We start from the raw sequence: 24687 nt of genomic DNA, 5'->3' as shown, positions 1-24687 counted from the left end.
ATGCCAAGAGATGGTCTGTTCAGATGAGTCACATTTTATGCTCCATCAGACAGATGGCCATTGGCATGTATGGCATGAAACTTCTCAAAGCAAAGGGGCCTGGTCAGGAGGAGGGGACATTATGGTCTGGGGAATGTTTTTGTGGCATTCCCTAGCTGATCGCATCATTATCTAAGGCACAATGGATATATATTAAAAACAAAGATTCCAAGACTTACCAAGCGGGAAAACACCGGTAGACAGGCACAATAAATAAAACACACAAACACACACAGAATTTCTAGCTTTCGCAACCGACGGTTGCTTCATCAGGAAAGAGGGAAGGAGAGGGAAAGATAAAAGGATGTGGGTTTTAAGGGAGAGGGTAAGGAGTCATTCCAATCCCGGCAGCGGAAAGACTTACCTTAGGGGGAAAAAAGGACAGGTGTACACTCACACACACACACACACACACATACACACACACACACACACACACACACACACACACACACACACACACACACACACACACACACATCCATCTGCACATAGACAGACACAAGCAGGCATTTGTAAAGGCAAAGAGTTCGGGCAGAGATGTCAGTTGAGGCGGAAGTACAGAGGCAAAGAAGTTGTTGAAAGACAGGTGAGATATGAGTGGCGGCAACTTGAAATTAGCGGAGGTTGAGGCCTGGTGGGTATTGAGAAGAGAGGATATACTGAAGGGCAAGTTCCCATCTCCGGAGTTCGGATAGGTTGGTGTTGGTGGGAAGTATCCAGATAACCCGGACGGTGTAACACTGTGCCAATATGTGCTGACCGTGCACCAAGGCATGTTTAGCCACAGGGTGATCCTCATTACCAACAAACACTGTCTGCCTGTGTCCATTCATGCGAATGGACAGTTTGTTGCTGGTCATTCCCACATAGAAAGCGTCACAGTGTAGGCAGGTCAGTTGGTAAATCACGTGGGTGCTTTCACACGTGGCTCTGCCTTTGATCGTGTACACCTTCCGGGTTACAGGACTGGAGTAGGTGGTGGTGGGAGGGTGCATAGGACAAGTTTTACACCAGGGACGGTTACAGGGGTAGGAGGCAGAGGGTAGGGAAGGTGGTTTGGGGATTTCATAGGGATGAACCAAGAGGTTACGAAGGTTAGGTGGACAGCAGAAAGACACTCTTGGTGGAGTGGGGAGGATTTCATGAAGGATGGATCTCATTTCGGGGCAGGATTTTAGGAAGTCGTATCCCTACTGGAGAGCCACATTCAGAGTCTGATCCAGTCCCGGAAAGTATCCTGTCACAAGTGGGGCACTATTAGGGTTCTTCTGTGAGAGGTTCTGGGTTTGAGGGTATGAGGAAGTGGCTCTGGTTATTTGCTTCTGTACCAGGTCGAGAGGGTAGTTGCGGGATGCGAAAGCTGTTTTCAGGTTGTTGGTGTAATGGTTCAGGGATTCAGGACTGGAGCAGATTCATTTGCCACGAAGGACTACGCTGTAGGGAAGGGACCGTTTGATATGGAATGGGTGGCAGCTGTCATAATGGAGGTACTGTTGCTTGTTGGTAGGTTTGATGTGGACGGATGTGTGAATCTGGCCATTGGACAGATGGAGGTCAACGTCAAGGAAAGTGGCATGGGATTTGGAGTAGGACCAGGTGAATCTGATGGAACCAAAGGAGTTGAGGTTGGAGAGGAAATTCTGGAGTTGTTCTTCACTGTGAGTCCAGATCATAAAGATGTCGTCAATACATCTGTGCCAAACTTTGGGTTGGCAGGCTTGAGTAACCAAGAAGGCTTCCTCTAAGCGACCCATAAATAGGTTGGCATATGAGGGGGCCATCCTGGTACCCGTGGATGTTCCCTTTAATTGTTGGTATGTCTGGCCTTCAAAAGTGAAGAAGTTGTGGGTCAGGATGAAGCTGGCTAAGGTGACGAGGAAAGAGGTTTTAGGTAGGGTGGCAGGTGATCGGCGTTAAAGGAAGTGCTCCATTGCAGCGAGGCCCTGGACGTGCAGGATATTTGTGTATAGGGAAGTGGCATCAATGGTTACTAGGATGGTTTCTGGGAGTAACAGACTGGGTAAGGACGTCAGGCGTTCGAGAAAGTGGTTGGTGTCTTTGATGAAGGATGGGAGACTGCATGTAATGGGTTGAAGGTGTTGATCTACGTAGACAGAGATACGTTGTGTGGGGGCTTGGTAACCAGCTACAATGGGGGGGCCGGGATGCTTGGGTTTGTGAATTTCAGGAAGTAGGTAGAAGGTAGGAGTGCGAGATGTCGGTGGGATCAGGAGTTTGATGGAGTCAGGTGAAAGGTTTTGTAGGGGACCAACCTTCAAAAGTGAAGAAGTTGTGGGTCAGGATGAAGCTGGCTAAGGAGATGAGGAAAGAGGTTTTAGGTAGGGTGGCAAGGGATCAGCGTGAAAGGAAGTGCTCCATTGCAACGAGGCCCTGGATATATATATAAATATAATCTTGGAATCTTGAAACTTCCATATGGGAAAAATATATTAAAAACAAAGATTCCAAGACTTACCAAGCGGGAAAGCGCCGGCAGACAGGCACATGAACAAAACACACAAACACACACACAGAATTACGAGCTTTCGCAACTGGCAGTTGCTTCGTCAGGAAAGAGGGAAGGAGAGGGAAAAATGAAAGGATGTGGGTTTTAAGGGAGAGGGTAAGGAGTCATTCCAATCCCGGGAGCGGAAAGACTTCCCTTAGGGGAAAAAAAGGGTCCCGGGATTGGAATGACTCCTTACCCTCTCCCTTAAAACCCACATCCTTTCATTTTTCCCTCTCCTTCCCTCTTTCCTGACGAAGCAACTGCCAGTTGCGAAAGCTCGTAATTCTGTGTGTGTGTTTGTGTGTTTTGTTCATGTGCCTGTCTGCCGGCACTTTCCCACTTGGTAAGTCTTGGAATCTTTGTTTTTAATATATATATATATATATATATATATATATATATATATATATATATATATATATATATATATATATATATAATGATGGCATCTACCAGCAGGATAACGCACGTCACACGGTTCCCAGCAGAATAGTACCAGAATGTGCTTACCCAACTGAGAATCTGTCGGATTACCACAATTCATCTGGGTATGTCATTGATTCTCAACTGAGAAACCTAGCGCAGCTTGCTGTGGTGCTGGATTTGGCACGGCACCAAATCTCTGTCAGTACTGTCCAGAACCTTCTTGACACTCTTCCAGCACATCACACAGTAGTCATGACTGATAAAGGTGGTCATTCAGGCTTCTGACACATGGACAAATTTATGTGATTGGTGTGGGCATTTAGCCATTCCCAAGTTTGTAATAGAGACACTATGTTCATTGCAGAACCCTTGTGATTGTGACATTAGAAATTGCTGTATAACACAGGTTTGTTTGAGTGTTCAATAGTTCACGCAAAATTATATTGTTTCCTTACCACAAAAATGGTTTCAGCACTGACCTGAAGTCAAGGCAGATGCAAGCCTCAGATTCAAGTTGCTGAGGTACAGATCCCAACTTCTCCGTCTGTTCCTTCCATGCACAGCCCTAACTGAGCTGCAGAGAGGGACAGTTCTGACATCTCGGCTCACTCTGGCACCATTCCCAGCATCAAATAAACACAGCTCCACCACAGTGCTCGAGTGAGATGGGGCAATGGTAGCTAACTAGACGGCAGGTTTGAATCTGTGTATGACCGTCTAGATTTGAGATTTCTGTTATTTCCTTAAATTGTCTAAGGTGAATGCTTGGATGGTACCTGTGACAGGGCACTCTGTTCTTTCACAGTTAAAGCTTACGTTTTCCTCTACAACTTTGTCATCAAAGAAACGCCAAGCTCAATCTCCGAAATCGTTCTGCAACACCATTCAGCTTCCACTCCTTATCCTCACAGTGTCACTACCCTCCCAATTCAGCACAACATTACCATTGCAGTATTTTACAATTTGTCTAGAAGAGAGGGAGAAGTGTAGAATTTCCATGTCAAGATGATTTTGCCTTCTCAAATTATACAAGGCGCAACACAGCATTGCGTGCAGTTATATAGTTATGAACTCTGTATTCTACTAGGCACAGATGAATAGCAACATCACAAACTGGGGTCATGAGAGCCTTCTCAGATCAGTCCTAGGCTGTTGGTCATAGCTTCCACTGATAAGCTTGAGGTTTATTTTGAGACATTCAAAAGCTGTCCATGGGTTACATTTTACCCATATCAACCAAACATGAAACTCTGCCAGTCAACATTAAAGAAATTTCACGAGTGTGAGTAGGTCTCACATGCTGACGGGTCCACAAAAATTTAATTTACAGACAATTCATCAACTTTGAGAACTGAGAATATTGACAGATTTTGCCTACTGTCGATATCACTACTGCTGAGATACTGGTCTTAGGAATTTTGAGACTTTACCAAGTGTAAAAAAGATTCAATGAAATATTTTTTATTTAATTACTGAAACATGACTACAACTAACATTTTGCATTTGCATGTGGTAATGTTTTTCTAAATTATGCATTTGACAGATGATGAACACAAAGTAAGTTCTAATTCAGAAAAAATATTTTTATGTGCTCATATTTTAACAGTTGTACAATTTCTTTTTCCTTTATTTGATGTGTGAAACCTCATTTCTTGCCATTGTCATGATTCTAGGTCAAAGAGAAGTATCCTGATGTTTTTAATTAGTGACTTTCTGAGCACAAAAAATATGTGATCCAAATGACCATATCTTTTGATTGCACTGATTTAGAAGCTGGAATGCTTTGCATCATAAAGCGACCATAGACATTAAATAAATGAAATAAATTTCAATTTGATAAGTGTATCCATTCCTGAGAAACAAATGGGTCTTAACAGATTGACAGACAAATGGATAAAAAAAACGAACCCGCACACACAAACACACACACACACAGACACACACACACACACACAAGTAATATATTTTTTTATTGGGAAGTACCTTACAGGTTTACACGGATGAGCTTTCAAGTATCAGAACATGTCACATAAATGGCCAAATCTTTTGATTTCATTTACTTAAAAGCTTAAGTTTTTTACACCACTAAGGGATCACTGACATTACAATACAACATACACTTCAAATTGATACATCAACCCATTCCTGAGAAAAACGTGTCTGTTAAGTTGGACAGACAGACAAACAATAAAGCAATGTTGTAAGGTTTCTGTTTTTACTGACTGAGGTACAGAATCCTAAAAGCAGTTGACCCGAGACAATCCAATACATCCATTCACATAATTGGACATAAAGTGTTGTAAGTGAGCTGTGTATGGATGACATCATAGATGCTGTTTGTCCACTTTGAGGATCATTAATCAGTGCCACTTTTTATGGTTATTTTGGTGATATCACACAAGATTTTGTCACTCATTTCTAATGCTAAGGTCTAAGGTCCCTTGGTGATGTAAAACACTAAACTTTTAAGTAAATGCAGTCAAAAGATATGGCCATTTTTAATATCCACAGACTCACTCATGAGAACCTATATGGTACTTCCCACTGACCTAGAATTGTGAAAATTGTTTCACAACAAACATGAAGGAAAGAAAATCTGAAAAATGCTAATTTGTAATTATATCACATGACTAAAATATTTTTTATTCAATTGCCGATATTCAATGTCGACCTAAGATTATTGTTCCCATATAGAATGAAAATATGTTTAACGAATATTTTCTGTCTTCACTTTACAATTTGTTGGACTTAATCTTATGAAGATGTCATTTAAAATCATTAAATCAGAAAGGCAGTATCCACATTAATTATGACTGGTAGAAAAAGATCTACTTCACATATGCTAATGAAATATGCTTAAAAAGGTGAAATGGGGTTAAGCAATCAGTCTCAAATCCACTCTTTATTTTTTATTTATTTATTTATTTACTGCAGATCTGTATTTCAGATATTTAATAGCTATCTTCAGTGCATTTAAATTGAGAATGGAGTTGTCTAGAGTTGTCACTCTTTTCACCGCACATGGTGTTATATGACTTTGCAATGTACATTGTCCTGTCTTTTCTTGAAATTTATTACAGACACTGCACACAACAGACTCAATGGAATCAAACTTTTTAAAAATATTCGTATGTTTTAGGTATCAAAATAATGTATCTTTCAAAATGTATATTGAGTAGAAAACTGCCAGTCTTGAGATACAGTGAAAATCATATAGATCCTCTCAAATTTTGTTATTTTGGCATGACACATTCTCACATTCATAGAATTAACTATACCAAAAATTGTAATTTTAGAATCTTGCCCCTTCCTGCATAAGTTCCCGCAGATTGCTATGTAGAAAAAAATGAGCATTCAAATAACTGTCTTAAGCTACTTTACTCTTTCATTCTCACCCCCCCCCCCCCCTTCTCCTCTCTTTCCATATCTGTCCAGTTTTTTGATATCCTTCTTATAACATACCAATAGCAAATGAAACAGAGAAGGGGCAAAAAGAGAGAAGTGCCCACTGGCAAAACAATTCCATTGGTTGAGTGCATCATAGCTTTCTGTGACACACCGAGGTTGTTAGGCAATTAAGATTAATATATATACAGTGAAGCGAAATTCGCACACTTGGTATTCACAGTGCGGCTCCCCACATGCCAGCGATAAAAAAATATCTGTCACAAAACTGAGTCCAGTGAGTACAACTAACAGAAAAAGATGTTAAAGAGTGGCAATCTGACAACACTGTAACCACATGGGTGGTAAAAACCTCTGTCAGTACATATACACCATGCTGTACAGTTGGTGCAGCGGATAGAGTTTTGGTTAAGCATGCAGGAGATTGATGTTTCGATCCTTGGCTCAGGTATGTTTTTTATTTGGTAAATTTAGTCCAGGTGATATGGTATCTGGCATCTTTATCGTCAACAGCGATTGCAACAGGTCTTCTAGAAAACATTTGCAGTTACATACAACAATCGTAAATATGGAGGATTGGTCAGCTTTGAAAGAAGTCCTTTCCACTTCGTGGGTGTGAATTTATTCGCACAACTTCATCTACCAGATGCAAAACCTGTTTTCTTTGTACCCTCCTCCAATGGTCCCAAGGATTAGTACCAACTATTATTCTCACCTCGTTCAGGTCTTTTACATTTCGTTAGGGTCTTATGTTACCAGTAGGACTAGCGACGTGCTTTGCGAATAATATCAAAATTCGGTTACTATTTGCATGTGTTATCACATGCTCCCACTAATTATGCCTTTCAACACTGAGTCTGGTAACCACAAACTGTTTCGTATGTGTACCGATGCATTATTATTATTTTTATTATTATCATCATTTCTTTCTTATCTCAGACGTTATGTCTGGTCAAAAGTAGAAAGTGACGCGGACCTTGATCAAACGTGACTTCCTTTTAACTGTACAGTATATGTTATATTGCATTTAGGAACTTTCAGGTAATTGAACATGTATCAAAAATTACGGATTTCTGTAGTTGTATATATAAGTTTGGATGTAGCTGTATTGAATTGATGTACTGGTGGATATTGTGTGGTATGACTCCTGTAGTTGATAGTATAATTGGTATAATGTCAACTTTATCCTGATGCCACATATCCTTGACTTCCTCAGCCAGTTGGATGTATTTTTCAATTTTTTCTCCTGTTTTCTTTTGTATATTTGTTGTATTGGGTATGGATAGTTCGGTTTGTTGTGTTAATTTCTTATTTTTATTGGTGAGTATGATGTCAGGTTTGTTATGTGGTGTTGTTTTATCTGTTATAATGGTTCTGTTCCAGTATAATTTGTATTCATCATTCTCCAGTACATTTTGTGGTGCATACTTGTATGTGGGAACGTGTTGTTTTATAAGTTTATGTTGTAAGGCAAGCTGTTGATGTATTATTTTTGCTACATTGTCATGTCTTCTGGGGTATTCTGTATTTGATAGTATTGTACATCCGCTTGTGATGTGATCTACTGTTTGTATTTGTTGTTTGCAAAGTCTGCATTTATCTGTTGTGGTATTGGGATCTTTAATAATATGCTTGCTGTAATATCTGGTGTTTATTGTTTGATCCTGTATTGCAATCATGAATCCTTATTGCCTTTTCTTAGCCATGTGTTGGATGCGTCTTGATCAATGTGTGCCTGTGTTAGATGATACGGAAGCTTGCCGTGTAGTGTTTTCTTTTTCCAATTTACTTTCTTCGTATCTGTTGATGTTATGTGATCTAAAGGGTTGTAGAAGTGGTTATGAAATTGCAGTGGTGTAGCCGATGTATTTATATGAGTGATTGCTTTGTGTATTTTGCTAGTTTCTGCTCGTTCTAGAAAGAATTTTCTTAAATTGTCTACCTGTCCATAATGTAAGTTTTTATGTCGATAAATCCCCTTCCTCCTTCCTTTCTGCTTAATGTGAATCTTTCTGTTGCTGAATGTATGCGATGTATTCTATATTTGTGGCATTGTGATCATGTAAGTGTATTGAGTGCTTCTAGGTCTGTGTTACTCCATTTCACTACTCCAAATGAGTAGGTCAATATTGGTATAGCATAAGTATTTATAGCTTTTGTTTTGTTTCCTGCTGTCAATTCTGTTTTCAGTATTTTTGTTAGTCTTTGTCTATATTTTTCTTTTAGTTCTTCTTTAACATTTGTATTATCTACTCCCATTTTTTGTCTGTATCTTAGATATTTATAGGCATCTGTTTTTTCCACTTTGTATTCATCTTCCATTTTTCCGTAATCTACCATACATTTTATCCTGCCTAATTATACTCAATAATACGTAATTTACTTCCAAACCTAACCTAAAATTTTCAACGCTTTCAACATAACCGCTGCTATAAAATCTATTGTTCCAAGTTTACAAACATTTCGTGTAAACTCGTGAATACTATTTCACAGCTTCAGTTCCTTTCACCCATTACACAACCATCTCAGTTTTTTTTTCTTTCCAACAACTTTCGTTTTATTTCCATTCCCGTTTTTCCCACAAAACCGATCATTTTCTAGCAGCTTCCCACAGGTTTACACGTTATTATTTCTTCATCAAACAATTGTTAGCCTCATTATCATAACCTGCCAGTACATAACCAGTCCTTTGAATACATTTACACACATATTCTTCGAGATTTTATTCGAAAATTTTTTTCGAATTTTAATTTTTCGCAAATTATTTTTTCGAAACTTTTTTCGAAAAAAATTTTTTTTGTCGAAATTTTCTTGAATTTCCCCACCCTTTAACGTGATCTGGAGACAACATAACCACCCAACCTTTGCACCCATTGTTGTTCACCAACCTAAGTTCAGCACATGATCAACATAGCTCATCTCAAACCAACACTTTTTCGACTTTTTTCACACCTTTATCTCTCCCTATATAAATCTCTCTTTACTTTCACTTTAACCTCATATTACCCTTTCCACCTACCAATACCATGTCAACCTCACAACATCCCTACAATGACCCCATTAAATTTTATTTACATTCCCTCCGCAAACATGCCTTCACCCTAGCCAGATTACGCTCCCATATTTTATTTACTCAGGCTTGTCTGACATTTGGCATTACTCCCAAAGGCCTCACACTTAAAGTTCCCATCTCTGGCTGCAATCCTTCTTTCCATCAGTCCTTGTACCAGTTCCAAACAGCACAATCCATAGCCCTCACCCGCCTAATCCTTCACCTATACATCGACTCGGCCAATGAACACACCCGTCAACTCCTATCCCAAATCAAAGTCCTCAATCTTTCCTCTCCCACATCCACACCGGCTGTACATAGCATCCTCCTACAGGCCAACCGCAAATTAGAACAACATGCCACCCTCCACCTCAAAAAACTATCCAATCTCCTGGTTTCCCACCTCCGGAAAGGCAACTCACTCACCCTCCACAACCTTTCCAACAAACCTCAACCTCCTCTCATTGCACACAGACCCAGTCTCTCCCATCTACTCAATCTCCCACTTCCAGCTCCACTCCCCCCAACACCTCAAAATTCTAGTCAACACAATCTGGAACCACAACACCCCAATTCAGTAGTTAACCTTTCCTCCAAACCCCTCTCCCAATCCGAAACCTCTGTCCTATCCAAAGGCCTCACCTTCAGCCCCACTCCCAGGTTCAACCAAACTGCCCTTGTCAAGGATTTACTGTCCTACACTCGTAGTCTCTGCTGGAAATATCACTTTGCCACGAAGAAAAACAATCCTGATCCCACTCCTAATGATCCAACTCCCCAAGACACTATCCAAATTGAACCCTGCCTGCAACAGTTCCGTCCTCCGTCACAGCGGGACCCACCTCCTCTTCCTCAAAATCACCCTCTCCAAACCTTCCAGGAATTTCTCACTTCCAGCCTTGCCTCTCAATCTTTCTTGAAAAACCTTAATCCTACTCCCAACATCACCACAGCCGAATCCCAGGCTATCCGTGATCTGAAAGCTGACCGATCCATCATCATTCTTCCGGCTGACAAGGGTTCCACGACTATGGTACTTGATCGTCGGGAGTATGTGGCTGAGGGACTGCGTCAGCTTTCAGACAACTCCACATACAAAGTTTGCCGAAGTAATCCCATTCCTGATGTCCAGGCGGAGCTTCAAGGAATCCTCAGAACCTTAGGCCCCCTACAAAACCTTTCACCTGACTCCATCAAACTCCTCACCCCACCGTCACCTCGCACTCCTACCTTCTACCTACTTCCTGAAATTCACAAACCCAAACATCCTGGCCGCCCCATTGTAGCTGGTTACCAAGCCCCCACAGAACGTATCTCTGCCTACGTAGATCAACACCTTCAACCCATTACATGCAGTCTCCCATCCTTCATCAAAGACACCAACCACTTTCTCGAACGCCTGGAATCCGTACCCAGTCTGTTACCCCCAGAAACCATCCTGGTAACCATTGATGCCACTTCCCTATACACAAATATCCCACACGTCCAGGGCCTCGCTGCAATGGAGCACTTCCTTTCACGCCGATCACCTGCCACCCTACCTAAAACCTCTTTCCTCGTCACCTTAGCCAGCTTCATCCTGACCCACAACTTCTTCACTTTTGAAGGCCAGACATACCAACAATTAAAGGGAACAGCCATGGGTACCAGGATGGCCCCCTCGTATGCCAACCTATTTATGGGTCGCTTAGAGGAAGCCTTCTTGGTTACCCAAGCCTGCCAACCCAAAGTTTGGTACAGATTTATTGATGACATCTTCATGATCTGGACTCACAGTGAAGAACAACTCCAGAATTTCCTCTCCAACCTCAACTCCTTTGGTTCCATCAGATTCACCTGGTCCTACTCCAAATCCCATGCCACTTTCCTAGATGTTGACCTCCATCTGTCCAATGGCCAGCTGCACACATCCGTCCACATCAAACCCACCAACAAGCAACAGTACCTCCATTATGACAGCTGCCACCCATTCCATATCAAACGGTCCCTTCCCTACAGCCTAGGCCTTCGTGGCAAACGAATCTGCTCCAGTCCTGAATCCCTCAACCATTACACCAACAACCTGAAAACAGCTTTCACATCCCGCAACTACCCTCCCAACCTGGTACAGAAGCAGATAACCAGAGCCACTTCCTCATCCCCTCAAACCCAGAACCTCTCACAGAAGAACCCCAAAAGTGCCCCACTTGTAACAGAATACTTCCCGGGACTGGATCAGACCTTGAATGTGGCTCTCCAGCAGGGATACGACTTCCTAAAATCCTGCCCCGAAATGAGATCAATCCTTCATGAAATCCTCCCCACTCCACCAAGAGTGTCTTTCCGCCGTCCACCTAACCTGCGTAACCTCTTGGTTCATCCCTATGAAATCCCCAAACCACCTCCCCTACCCTCTGGCTCCTACCCTTGCAACCGCCCCCGGTGTAAAACCTGTCCTATGCACCCTCCCACCACCACCTACTCCAGTCCTGTAACCCGGAAGGTGTACATGATCAAAGGGAGAGCCACATGTGAAAGCACCCACGTGATTTACCAACTGACCTGCCTGCACTGTGATGCTTTCTATGTGGGAATGACCAGCAACAAACTGTCCATTCGCATGAATGGACACAGGCAGACAGTGTTTGTTGGTAATGAGGATCACCCTGTGGCTAAACATGCCTTGATGCACGGCCAGCACATCTTGGCACAATGTTACACCGTCCGAGTTATCTGGATACTTCCCACCAACACCAACCTATCCGAACTCCGGAGATGGGAACTCGCCCTTCAGTATATCCTCTCTTCTCGATATCCGCCAGGCCTCAACCTCCGCTAATTTCAAGTTGCCGCCGCTCATACCTCACCTGTCTTTCAACAACTTCTTTGCCTCTGTACTTCCGCCTCGACTGACATCTCTGCCCTTAACTCTTTGCCTTTAAATATGTCTGCTTGTGTCTGTGTATGTGCGGATGGATATGTGTGTGTGTGTGTGTGTGCGCGAGTGTACACCTGTCCTTTTTTTCCCCTAAGGGAAGTCTTTCCGCTCCCGGGATTGGAATGACTCCTTACCCTCCCCCTTAAAACCCACATCCTTTCATTCTTCCCTCTCCTTCCCTCTTTCCTGACGAAGCAACTGCCAGTTGCGAAAGCTCGTAATTCTGTGTGTGTGTTTGTGTGTTTTGTTCATGTGCCTGTCTGCCGGCGCTTTCCCGCTTGGTAAGTCTTGGAATCTTTGTTAAATAATTTAGTTAGATGTGAATGTGTTGAGGTGAACTTCTTTGGCCAGAAATTTGCTATTTTATCTTTTCCAGGGGCTTTCCAATTGTGAGTAGAATTAATTGCTTTGGTGGCTTCATGTTGGAAAATTATCACTTCAGGCATTTGTGGTATCATCTTGTATGTGTCTGTTTCTGCTTCTGTCCACCGTGCATGCCTGTTATGTTGTACCGGGTTTGACCATATGTTGCTCCAGAAGTGTTCCATGTCTGTTATGTTTGGTGGATTGTCTATTTTAATGTGTGTGTTATCTATTGTCTAGTAAAATTTCTTTTGGTTTGTGTTGAATGTTTGGTTTTGTTTCCTTCTATTTTCACTTTTTTTATATCTTCTAAGTCGTTTGGCCAATGCTTGTAATTTCTGTTTCTTTTCATCTAATTGCTCTATCGCTTCTTGTTGTGAGATTTTACTTAACCTTTTTCGTTTTTTGTCTGATATTTCTTTTCTTATAAATTGTGTTAGCTGTCCAATGTCTTTTCTCAGTTTTTCTATTCTGATCTGTAGCCTGTGTTGCCATGCTGGTTTTGTGGGTTTCTTCTGTGTGTTGGTTGGTTCTGATCTCTGCCTAGTGTGTATATTTAGTGTAGTGAGTGCTCCTATATAAACCAGTAGTTGTAACTCTTCCATAGTTGTGTTTTCATTTATTTTGTTGTGTATGATTGTGTTGATAGTTTTTATTGTTGTTTCGACTTGTGGGTTATTTGGCAGTCTATGCAAGAATGGTATAATGTCTGTATTTGTGTCTTTGTATTCTATATATGTCAGCTGAAATTTTTCTTCTATATCTAACATGTATGTCACTTCATGTTCTATTTGTACTTGTTCTGGTGGCAGTCTTAAGATTTCGTTTTCCTCTGATCGTTTAATTGATGCGTGTTGCTCTTTGTTTGTTTGCTCTGGGATGCGTGAGTCCATTACTGTATTTTCTTCTTCTTCTGATTGCACATTATTTTGTTCCTGTATTTGTTGTACTTGTTGTTTGATGTTTTTTAATTCTGACTGGGGTATCCTGTTATTTTTGATTATTACATGGATCTGATCAGCTAGTCGTTGTTCTGTCAAAAATTTTAATTCTGGGTATCTGGTAATAAATGTTGTGTATACTTGTGATCTGTATCCAGTTGTGTTGGTTCCTAGGTTTGTTGCTTGGTAATAACAGGACATGAGGTGTCGATTAACTTCATCTGACCATCTCATCCTCTGTCTTTGTTTTCCTTCTAGGGTGGTTGCAGGAAGCATATCCTGCAAAACACCTCTATTTGGATTTAAATCATTTTCCAGTTGGCTAGCCGTGTCATTACCATTGTGGGCGGGCATAGGTTTTAAGCGTCGTCCCCGACCATGACGGTGCTTGTCCAAGGCTTCTTTAGTTGTGTCCTGAACCAACTAATCACACTAAAATGGGGGTTAGCCCTATTAGTGGTTTGTTCTTTTCGTCGCCTTTTATGACTGGCAGAACATACCGGAGGCCTATTCTTTTCCCGGGCCTCCAAGGGGATTATTATCATTATTATTATTACTATTATTATTGTTATTGTTATTCTATTGATGGGATTGTGAAAAACATCACATCTATTATCATTAGGGAAACAGAGTAATTTGAAATTGAACATTTCACAGTTAGCAGTGTTGGGATGAATCACGCAGAGCAATATCTGTCAGAGGAGTAATGCACCTTAGGTGGAGCAGTGTGCAGGACTGAGGGCATGTTTATGCTGTATACACTGTCCACCAGACAAGGATTTGTTGCGAGTGGAGAAACGCATCCATGACAGACTGCAATATACATGTGTACACATATTGAATTTTCTCATTGTAAACCTCTAAATCAGTGTGGCAGACGTACAGCATACACAACCAATGAATATGTGTATATGCTTCCAATAACTGGGCTGGTGTTACCGCTTGTGAATATGCTGCTAGATATCCTTGTCAACGGCATCCAAATAAAAATGTGTTTTGTTGTTTGGAGCTGCGCCTTCAGGAGTCAGGTTCTCTCCTTCCATCACTGTGTGACAGTGGTCATCCATGGACTCGCCATACTCCAGTTACTGAGGAAGCTATTCTGGAAGTCATACACCAAGAACCTCAGTGAAGTACATGTAGCATAGCAATGCAACTGCATGTCTTGCAAGGCATGGTCATTAACATGGTGCACGAGCATGAGCTGCACCCCTATCATCATGCCTTCATGCAACACCTGCACACTGCAGAATGCCATCAGCGGGCACAATTTTGTGAATGATTACAACAAAAATAGGAAGCCAATGATGGCACTGTGAACACCGTAATATGGTCAGAGGAAGCAGCATTCACTCCTGAGGGTATCTTCAATATGCACAATGCACACCATTGGTGTGAGGTTATCCCACACATCACCCATGACTGGGGATATCAAGTTTGCTTTGGTATCAACATCTGAGCCAAAAGGCTGAAACTCGTGGTCTCGCAGTCACGTTATTGGTTTTTGAACATGGGGATTGGGTTCAATTCCCAGCAGGGTCAGGAATTTTCACCTGACTCAAGATGACTGGGTGTTGGTGTTGTCCTCATTCTTTCATCATCATTCATGAAAGTGACAAGACTGGACTGAGCAAATGTTAGGAATTTGTACGGGTACTGATAACTGTGCAGTCGAGTGCCCCACAAACCAAACATCATCATCATCATCATCATCATCATTGTCATCATCTGAGCTGGAATATTGGGCGACAGGTGTTTGGGCTCCTACATGTTGCCTGACCAGTTGACTGCATGAAAGTATCAAGCATTCCTCTCAAACTATCTGCCTAATGTGCTGGAAGACATTCCACTACATGTTCGGCAGAGGATATGTATCCGACATGATGGTGCACCTCCACACTCTGGAATTAATGCGCAACAGTATTTGGATAGAACATTTCCAGGGAAATGGCTTGCACATGGAGATCCAGCTGTATGGCCACCGCTTTCACCTGACGTAAATCCCTGGATTTCTTCCTGTGGGGATGCCTGAAGGAGCATGTGTACTCTACTCTGCTGATGAATGTGAAAGAATAGGTAGTATGTGTTCATGCTTCTCATGTTTCTGTGGATGCAGCTTAGCTGTGAAGGGTTCAGTGATCTATGATCCAGCAGGCTGTGCAATGTTTGGATGTACAGGGAGGTCGCTTTGAGCAGGTTTTGATCTGTTGTAAAGGTCAAGCTGTCATTAATATAGATATTTTTACTGTCACTGGTTGCTAATGTGCGACATCTTAGTGCTCGTATTATATATAGTATAAATGACAAGTACTGTGCTATCATCTTTCTCATCTCTAAATTGATATTATTTTGTAGTTATTCTGTCCTGTGACAGGTCATTTGTTTCAACTGTCTATTTCTTATTTGTCTAACCATGTATTTTTTATGTCCAGCATTACAAAATGTTGTAAATTTAGGATACATATGACCAAAAAAAAAAGGCGTCCCAACCAAGGACCTCTGGCATGCTAACCCAAAACTCTATCCACTGCATCAACTGTCCAGCACAACCAAAATGTACTGATAGATGTAGTTACCATACATGTCATTACAGTGTTGCCAGATTGCCACTCTTTAACATTCCTTTTCTGCCGAATGTACTCGCCAGACGAAATTTTGTGAGCGACATTTTTTTTATCACTGGCATGTGAGGATTTGCACTATGAAGCTGCAAATTTCACTTCACCCTGTATGTGTGTGTGTGTGTGTGTGTGTGTGTGTGTGTGTGTGTGTGTGTGTGTGTACATATATATAAGTGTGTTTAGCTAAATGTGCTTGTTTCTGTAAGTTGCGAAGTAAAAGGCGATGGAAACATTTATTGTGGTAGGTCACCATAAGAAATGTAACACTGTCTGCGGAGCTATGAACATAGTTTATTGTGTTATTATCCAAAGAGTTGCAGCAACAAGATACAATTTTTTAAATGGAACAATAGTTGTTTCTATCATGCACTGGAATCAGTAACACCAGCTATGTACACATCAATTTAAATTACATTCCTATCACTTTCAGTTTGGGAGCTACAACCGTTCAAAGTTTCAGGGGCAGATACTCATACCACACATCACACATGCTGCGCATAAAGCAATGCACCTTCTAAATGTGGTGCAGCTGAGTTGTAACGTCACCAGAGTCACGGAGCGAGAAGCTTCCTCAATACTCTGTTAGATTGCCAACTGTCACCGCACACAGCCTTATTCCTGACAGTTCGAGCCACACAAATAAACGAGGCTCAATATAACACAGTTACTGACATCAGGTAAAGATGGCATACATGAACAACAAGTACATTGACATGTTGCTGATGCTCAGTGAGTCCTGACATGATGCCACTGAAGCAGCCATGACATACACCGTGAGATATCCTAGGCGAAGAGCTCCAGCAGCCATTATGTTCTTTCATGCCAAACAATGACTATGGGAAATAGGCAGCTTGGTAATGCACTGCAGTAACAGACGAAGAACTGCAAGAAGTGAGGAGACAGAGCTGCTTGTTTTAGCTGCAGTACATCACGATCCTCACGTCAGCTTACGACCCATTGCTGCAGTCGCTGGTGTCAGTCTCACATCTGTGTGGTGTATAGTACATGGCCACAGGTTTCATCCGTACTGCCTGTCACTGACCCAGGAGCTGCATGAAAATGATTTCCGTGTGAGAGTTACATTCTGTGAATGGGCCATGTGTAATTTAACGCTGAAGTCTTTACAAGGTGTTATATTCTCTGATGAGTCCATGTTCACAAATTACGGTGCAGTGAATCACCATAATGTGCACTACTGGGCCACAGACAATGCTCAGTGGGTATGACCTGTCAACCGTCAACGTAGGTGGTCTGTTAATGTATGATGCGGAATCATTGGGTATGAAATCATTGGTCCACACTACTTCCCAGGTACACTGCCAGGTGAGTTATATCATGCGTTTATAGTCAACAGTTTTGGGTGGTCTGCTTGAACATGTGATTCTACACTGGAGGGTCCATATGTGGATGCAGCATGATGGTCACCCAGCTCATTCTGCTCATGCTGTTGTGGAAGAACTAAACAACAGGTTTGCAGGAAGGTGGTTGGGGCACCATGGACCTTCTCATGGCCCACAAGGCAACCTGATTTAACAGCATTAGATTTCTTTTTGCGGGTATATCTAAAGGTTTGTGTTTATGTCACTGAGCCCACATCCCCAGATGATTGAAAACGGTGCATTGAGGATGCATGTTGCTCCGTGACAATGGCAGTGTTACATCTTGTCCGCAGATCCTTTAGAAGGCACATTTGAACATCTCATTTAAATCAACTTCCACCCACCACACAACCATATATTATGTACAACATGTGGTATCTGCCCCTGAAACTTTGAAGGATTGTAGCTCCCAAACTTAAAGTGATAGAAATGTAATTTAAATTGATGCATACACAGCTTGTGTTACTGATTCCAGTGCATGATAGAAACAACTATTGTTCCGTTTAAAAAATTGTATCTTTTTGCTGTAACTCTTTGGATAATAACACAATAAACTATGTTCATAGCTCCACAAACAGAATTTCTGCTTTGTTGATTACCAGTCTTTTTCCTGTGGCTATGCCTGTGTTTGCTTTTGAGATATGTGCTAAACACATCTCCTCTCCACCTCCCCATGTCCACCATTTCCTCCCTCTGTCTGTCCACCTCATCCTCCCACATCTGTCGGTCCATCTATCTCCTCCTCTCCATTCTCTCTGCCTCTCCGTCTCCTTCTACCCCTCTCTCTCTCTGACCATACCTTCCTCCTCCTCCTTCTCCACCCCTCTGACCATATCATCCTGCCCTCCCTCTTTCGTTTTTTGCCTCTGCTTAATCCTTTTCCACCTGCCACAGCGATAGATTGAAACTCGACTGTGACTCTAAAAACATCTAACATGAATTCCAACAATTGATTTTAAAAACTGGCAAGAAGTTACTGACTGCGGGCCACTGTTAATCAAACCACGTCTTTGAGAGGGAACTGCGTGAAACTCGACAAAGGAGCCAAGGCTGTGGGTGGAATATAGACTACCTGACCAAAGTATCTAGCCTACCCTACGTAACAGAGCACTGATAACCAGATAACAGAGGTCAATCCACCAGTATAAAAGGGTGTATTCTCAACAAAACAAAAAAATGTTGTAAAACATGAGATGACAAAAATATCTTCTCTGTGTAAGATATTAATTTTATACCTACTTATTAGTCACACCAAAATGCCAAGTTATTATCAAAAATGCAGAGACCAACAAGATGGCCATATAAGCCACAGTTCACTGTATAATTCACATACTATTAATGTTGAAAGTGTAGCCCTAAGGCTTGTACTTCTGTTTCAGATCAGGCAGTCTAGTACCCAAACAACCTTGCATCAATGGCGGCATATGTTCTCAATTGAGATGGAGTAAAAGCAGAATGGGCAAGTCAGGATAGCTCAGCGACTTTGTACACGGACTAGTCTTGACGCGACTTTGTGCATGGACTAGTATATGGCGTAACCTGAGTAACAAATCAACCAGGCAAATTTGATCCTTCTAAAGCTGTCATAAGTTGTGACGATGAAGTGGAATTGCAAAGAAATAACCGTGGCTAAACTGAGATTAGGCAGGCCTCGTGTACTGATGCACAGGGGTCATCGAGCATTCAGGAGAGTGATTGTATAAGAGCGCTTGAAATCAGTAGAAGGAATCAATTGAGAGTTTCAAAGTACTACCAGCAGTCCACCTATCAAAATGACTATGAATAGGCAGTTAAAAAGAATGGGTTATGAAGGCCAGGCAGCTACTCATAAGCCACACATTTCTGTAGTCAGTGCCACACGAAGCCTGAGGTGGTGTAAAGGGCGACGCCACCGGACAATGGATGACCGGAAATGAATGACTAAGAGTAATGGATCAAGCTGTATCCTGTGGCAGCCTAATGGAAGAGTAGGGTTTGGGGAATGCGTTAAGGTCATTAACTACCATCAGGCGTACTGTCAACAGTTGAGTTCAGAGGAGACGATGTTGCAATATCGTGGTTATGGTGCAATTCCCTTACTAAACTTACCGGTAATAGAAGGCCAAATGCACAAGGAGATGAACCCATTTCAAAGCTTTGTGTACTGCATACAGTAGAGGAATAGTTCAAAGACATTGACTGATTGTGGCAGCATGACAATGTACCCTGTCATAGAGCAGTGCCTGTGTGGACTGGCCTTCCCAGAGCACCGTTGTGAGCCCAGTGGAACATTGTGGGATGAGTCAGAGCCTCGACTTCACTCCAGACACCACCGTCTGACATCCCTACCTACTCTGCTGTCGCGTATGGAGAAAGAAGGTGACGTTGCTATTACTCTCCAGACATTCAGACACTTCAATGAAAGTGTTCCCAGCAGAGTTCAAACCACTTTAGAGGCAAAGAGTGGGACAAAACACACGTTAACGTTCAGATAGTGTATGTTCGGGTTTTGAGTACGGAGACAATCTGCAGAGATATTGACTTACCTATTTAGGAGGTATGTGTTCAGTGCCTTGTTGAACTGATCTTCACCCAGCCAGTTGCTGAACATACGCAGGATTGAACCACCTGAAACATACATCAGATTAACATTGTGGCCAGTGTATTTGCTGTAGCGGGAAAACAAGAGTATACAGAATTGGATACATCCAAAGTTAAGCACCATGTAGAGCAAAAAGTGACTGGAAGTGGAGCATAGAAGTTACAACCGCCATTTCAATTGTAACACCCCAATTATAGAATCCATAATGAACACCCTTTTTTTGCAAAAAGAAATAGAAAAATACGTCATCCTGACACTGATGACAGCTACCGACAACAAAATTTACACTCTTGACAGTTTGATTAACAAGAATGTTATGTAGATACTAATTCTGGACTGAATGAAATAATACCATATAATACGAAACAGAAACTTTAAAGAAAGAATTCAAACAAATTATTATTTACGAAGATTAAAGCCCAGACCATATATAGACCAAAGATAAATTTATCCTAGAAGAGAGTTGTAACCGCATCGAGCTGTAAGTTCGCTGCGACTACAATGTAACTCGGCAATGGAGGTGTTAACTTCATTTCTCTTTTGTACTCTTGCAATAGTAGTACGCGTGTTAATCGCTACTAGATTGTTTTAAAACCGATCTGAAGTTTAAAAGTTTTACGGTTGGAAGTATTAGTCAGAGGTAGGACTGGAGTAAATTCATCTTTACCGTTTAGAGATATAACGGGATACTTGATATATGTGACAGAAAACTAACTCGTGTGAATCTTGATTTGTGATGGGAATTAGCCTTCGTGATACTTAATAGTCACGAACATCAAAGGACACACAAAGAGACTGATCGCTGACATAAACTCAATTATTAGACTTGAGTAGGCAACAGATAAACGTAATCACGAAGAACTTACAATTGTACCGTGTTGTCAGAAGCTATTATCAAAGCCAGAATGGCTGATGCTAACAGACGCAATTGCCTGAATGAGAAATCAGCGTGTGTGCTCAGTGTAGGGACAAATAATTAAGAAGAACAATAAACTTTAATTCCACTTTAATTCTTCGTGTCGCATACATAATTTAATGGACATTTGAAGTGTATTTAAGGAATTAACTGATTCTTCAGATAACATAAAAGTGAATAGTGATATAGTGACAATTTAACCGTAAACAGCAATAAGTTTACACCGAAATACAACGATTCTGAACATTGCTCAAGGGTATGTTATCTCTGGAATTACGTCGTGTAGTTGTTGAATACGTGACGTAGCGACGCCTCGGCGACGGAATAATAATTAACAACTCAATATCCTCGCAAAAATCATGATGGGACATCGGCTTGGGTGATGGATTGATGATTCAAGACATTATATTTTCAACGTTTGAATACCCAATCTCAAACCAGGCATGAGAACTACAGCCAGCAAGTTCGCGTAAACTGATAAGTCTGTTGCGAGCACCCAAAGGACTTTTGGTTGTCATTTCAGATCAAGGGAGTCATCGCGTTATCAGGTGGTGCAGTAGCTATATTTATAAGTGGAGAAGATCGATAGACATCAAACACCATTGATTTAATTACAAGCAGGGGCGGCGCCCCCACTCCGGCGTGTTGCTCCATCGAGACGTTGATATCAGTTTTGAGAGACAGCATCTGAGAAATAACCAAACCGCGCGAGGAGTTTGTTTTTATAATAGTTAGATATTGGCGTTGTCGTGATCGACGGACGCCGTTCCACGTCATCTCGACTGGAACGACCATCACCATCGAGTCGAGACAAAACGAGACGTCACACAAAGGTGAAAGAGGCATTTTCTACATCTACATATACATCCATACTCCGCAAGCCACCTGACGATGTGTGGGGGAGGATACCTCGAGTACCTCTATCGGTTCTCCCTTCTATTCCAGCCTCGTATTGTTCGTATTGTTGTTGCACGAAAAGGGGAATTTTCGGCAACAATATGGACAAAGATTTGAGGAAAAGACTGATGTGTTTTGTACCATGTATGCTGCTGAAACTCACAATGAGGAAGGAAGAGCAAGTGTGGATGCTTTTAAGGTGTGGACTGAAATGCTTTTAGAGTTAGAGGACTTTTGTTCTGTCGGTTACCGGTTCTTTCATTTATCATCACGTTGCCATTGCAGTATCGACCAATTGATTTTGTGATCTTTGTTCATAGAGTTCAGCTAAGTATAGCTTCCTTTCTGAAGTAACAGTTTATTAAATAATCCTTGTACACTGATGTGGCAAACATCACGGGGCACCTCCCAATATCGTGTCGGACGTCCTTTCGCTCAGCATAGTGCAGCAACACGATGTGGAGTGCACTCAATAAGTCACTGGAAGTCCTCAGCATAAATACTGAGCCATGATGCCTCTATAGCCATCCGTAATTGCAAAAGTGTTGCATGGTGAAGGATTTTGTGCACGAACCGCCTTTTCCATTATGTCCCATATAAGGTTCAATGGGATTCATGTCGGGTGATCTGAGTGGCCAAATCATTCACTTGAACTGTCCAGAATGTTCTTCAAACCAATCGTGAACAACTGTGGCCATAAAAATTCCATCTGAGAATGGCTGAAAATAATCTCTCAGTAGCTGAGCATAACAACTTTCTATCAATGATCAGTCAGTTGGAGGTGATGACCCAGTCCATTCCACATAAACACTGCCCACATCATTATGGAGACACCACCACCTTGCACAGTGCCTTGTTGACAACGCAGGCCCACAGATCCAAGGGGTCTGCACTACACTCGCACCCTATCATCAGGTCTTAGTAGCTGAAATTAGGACTCGTAAGATCGGGCCATGGTTTTCTAGTCACATATTGTGTCCAACCGTCATAGTCCTGAGCCCAGGAGAGGTGTTGCAAGCAATGTCATGCTGTTAACAAAGGCATTATCATCGGTCTTCTGCTGCCATAGTTCTTTAATGCCAAATTTCATTGCACTGTCCTAACGGAGATGTTCATCATATGTCCCACACTGATTTCTGTGGTTATTTCACTCAGTGTTGCTTGTCTGTTAGCACTGACAACTCGACGCACATGCCACTGCTCTCGCTTGTTAAGTGAAGGCCATCGGCCACTGCATTGTTCATAGTGGGAGGTAGTGCCTGAACTCAGGTATTATTGACACACTCTTGACATAATGGATCTTGGAATGTTGAATTCTCTAACAATTTCTGGAATGGGTTGACCCATGCATCTGGCTACAACTAACATTCAGTTTCTGTTGTGTGACCATAATCAGGTCAGAATCTTTTTCACAGTGTCATCTGAGTACAAATGGCAGCTCCACCAACGAAGTGCCCTGAAATACGTTGGAAACAAGATACTTTCGCCATCTGTATGTGCATATCACTACCCCATGACTTTTGTCACCACACTGTATGTGTGTTCCTGTAACTTCGAAAGCGATTACATAATATATTTAAATATTTATTCTTGTCACATTGTGGAAACAAAATGTTCTAAAAAGTAATTTAATTTTAGACTTTTTTAAATTCAAATTATTGAAAGTACACTGCTGGCCATTAAAATTGCTACACCAAGAAGAAATGCAGTTGATAAACGGGTATTCATTGGACAAATATAGTATACTACAACTGACATGTGATTAAATTTTCACGCAATTTGGGTGCATATATCCTGAGAAATCAGTACCCAGAACAACCACATCTAGCCGTAATAACGGCCTTGATACGCCTGGGCATTGAGTCAAACAGAGCTTGGATGGCATGTACAGGTACAGCTGCCCATGCGGCTACAACACGATACCACAGTTCATCAAGATAGTCACTGGCGTATTGTAACGAGCCAGTTGCTCGGCCACCATTGAGCAGACGTTTTCATTTGGTGAGAGATCTGGAGAATGTGCCAGCCAGGGCAGCAGTCGAACATTTTCTGTATCCAGAAAGACCCGTACAGGACCTGCAACATGCGGTCGTGCATTATCCTGCTGAAATGTAAGGTTCCGCAGGGATCGAATGAAGGGTAGGGCCACGGTTCGTATCACATCTGAAATGTTACGTCCACTGATCAAAGTGCCGTCAATGCGAACAAGAGGTGACGGAGACGTGTAGCCAATGGCACCCCATACCTTCACGCAGGGTGATACGCCAGTATGACGATGGCGATTACACGCTTCAAAATGGTTCAAATGGCTCGGAGCACTATGGGACTTAACATCTGAGGTCATCAGTCCCCTAGAACTTAGAACTACTTAAACCTAACTAACCTGAGGACATCACACACATCCATGCCCAAGGCAGGATTCGAACCTGCGACCGTAGCAGCAGCTCGGTTCCCGACTGACGCGCCTAGAACCGCTCGGTTACACAGGCCGGCTATACACGCTTCCAATGTGCGTTCACCGCGATGTCGCCAAACATGGATGCGACCACCATGATGCTGTAAACACAACCTGGATTCATCCGAAAAAATGACGTTTTGCCATTCGTGCACCCAGGTTCGTCATTAAGTACACCATTCC

At 42.0% G+C, this 24687-nt stretch overlaps 1 protein-coding gene across 2 annotated transcripts in view; it reads right to left on the bottom strand.

Annotated features, from left to right (window-relative positions):
* LOC126281584 (aminopeptidase N-like) overlaps window positions 1–24687 on the bottom strand; it is a 330257-nt gene that overhangs the window by 159826 nt on the left and 145744 nt on the right. For both annotated transcript variants that reach the window (XM_049980666.1, XM_049980667.1), the window contains exon 8: window positions 20181–20262. In XM_049980666.1, the coding sequence (XP_049836623.1) occupies window positions 20181–20262 (82 nt within the window). The remainder of the gene's footprint in view (window positions 1–20180; window positions 20263–24687) is intronic.

This window comes from Schistocerca gregaria, chromosome 7 (assembly GCF_023897955.1).
Source record: "Schistocerca gregaria isolate iqSchGreg1 chromosome 7, iqSchGreg1.2, whole genome shotgun sequence".
Lineage (NCBI taxonomy): Eukaryota > Metazoa > Arthropoda > Insecta > Orthoptera > Acrididae > Schistocerca > Schistocerca gregaria.
The sequence above is the reverse complement of the archived record's forward strand: the minus strand, read 5'-3'. Positions and strand labels throughout refer to the sequence as shown.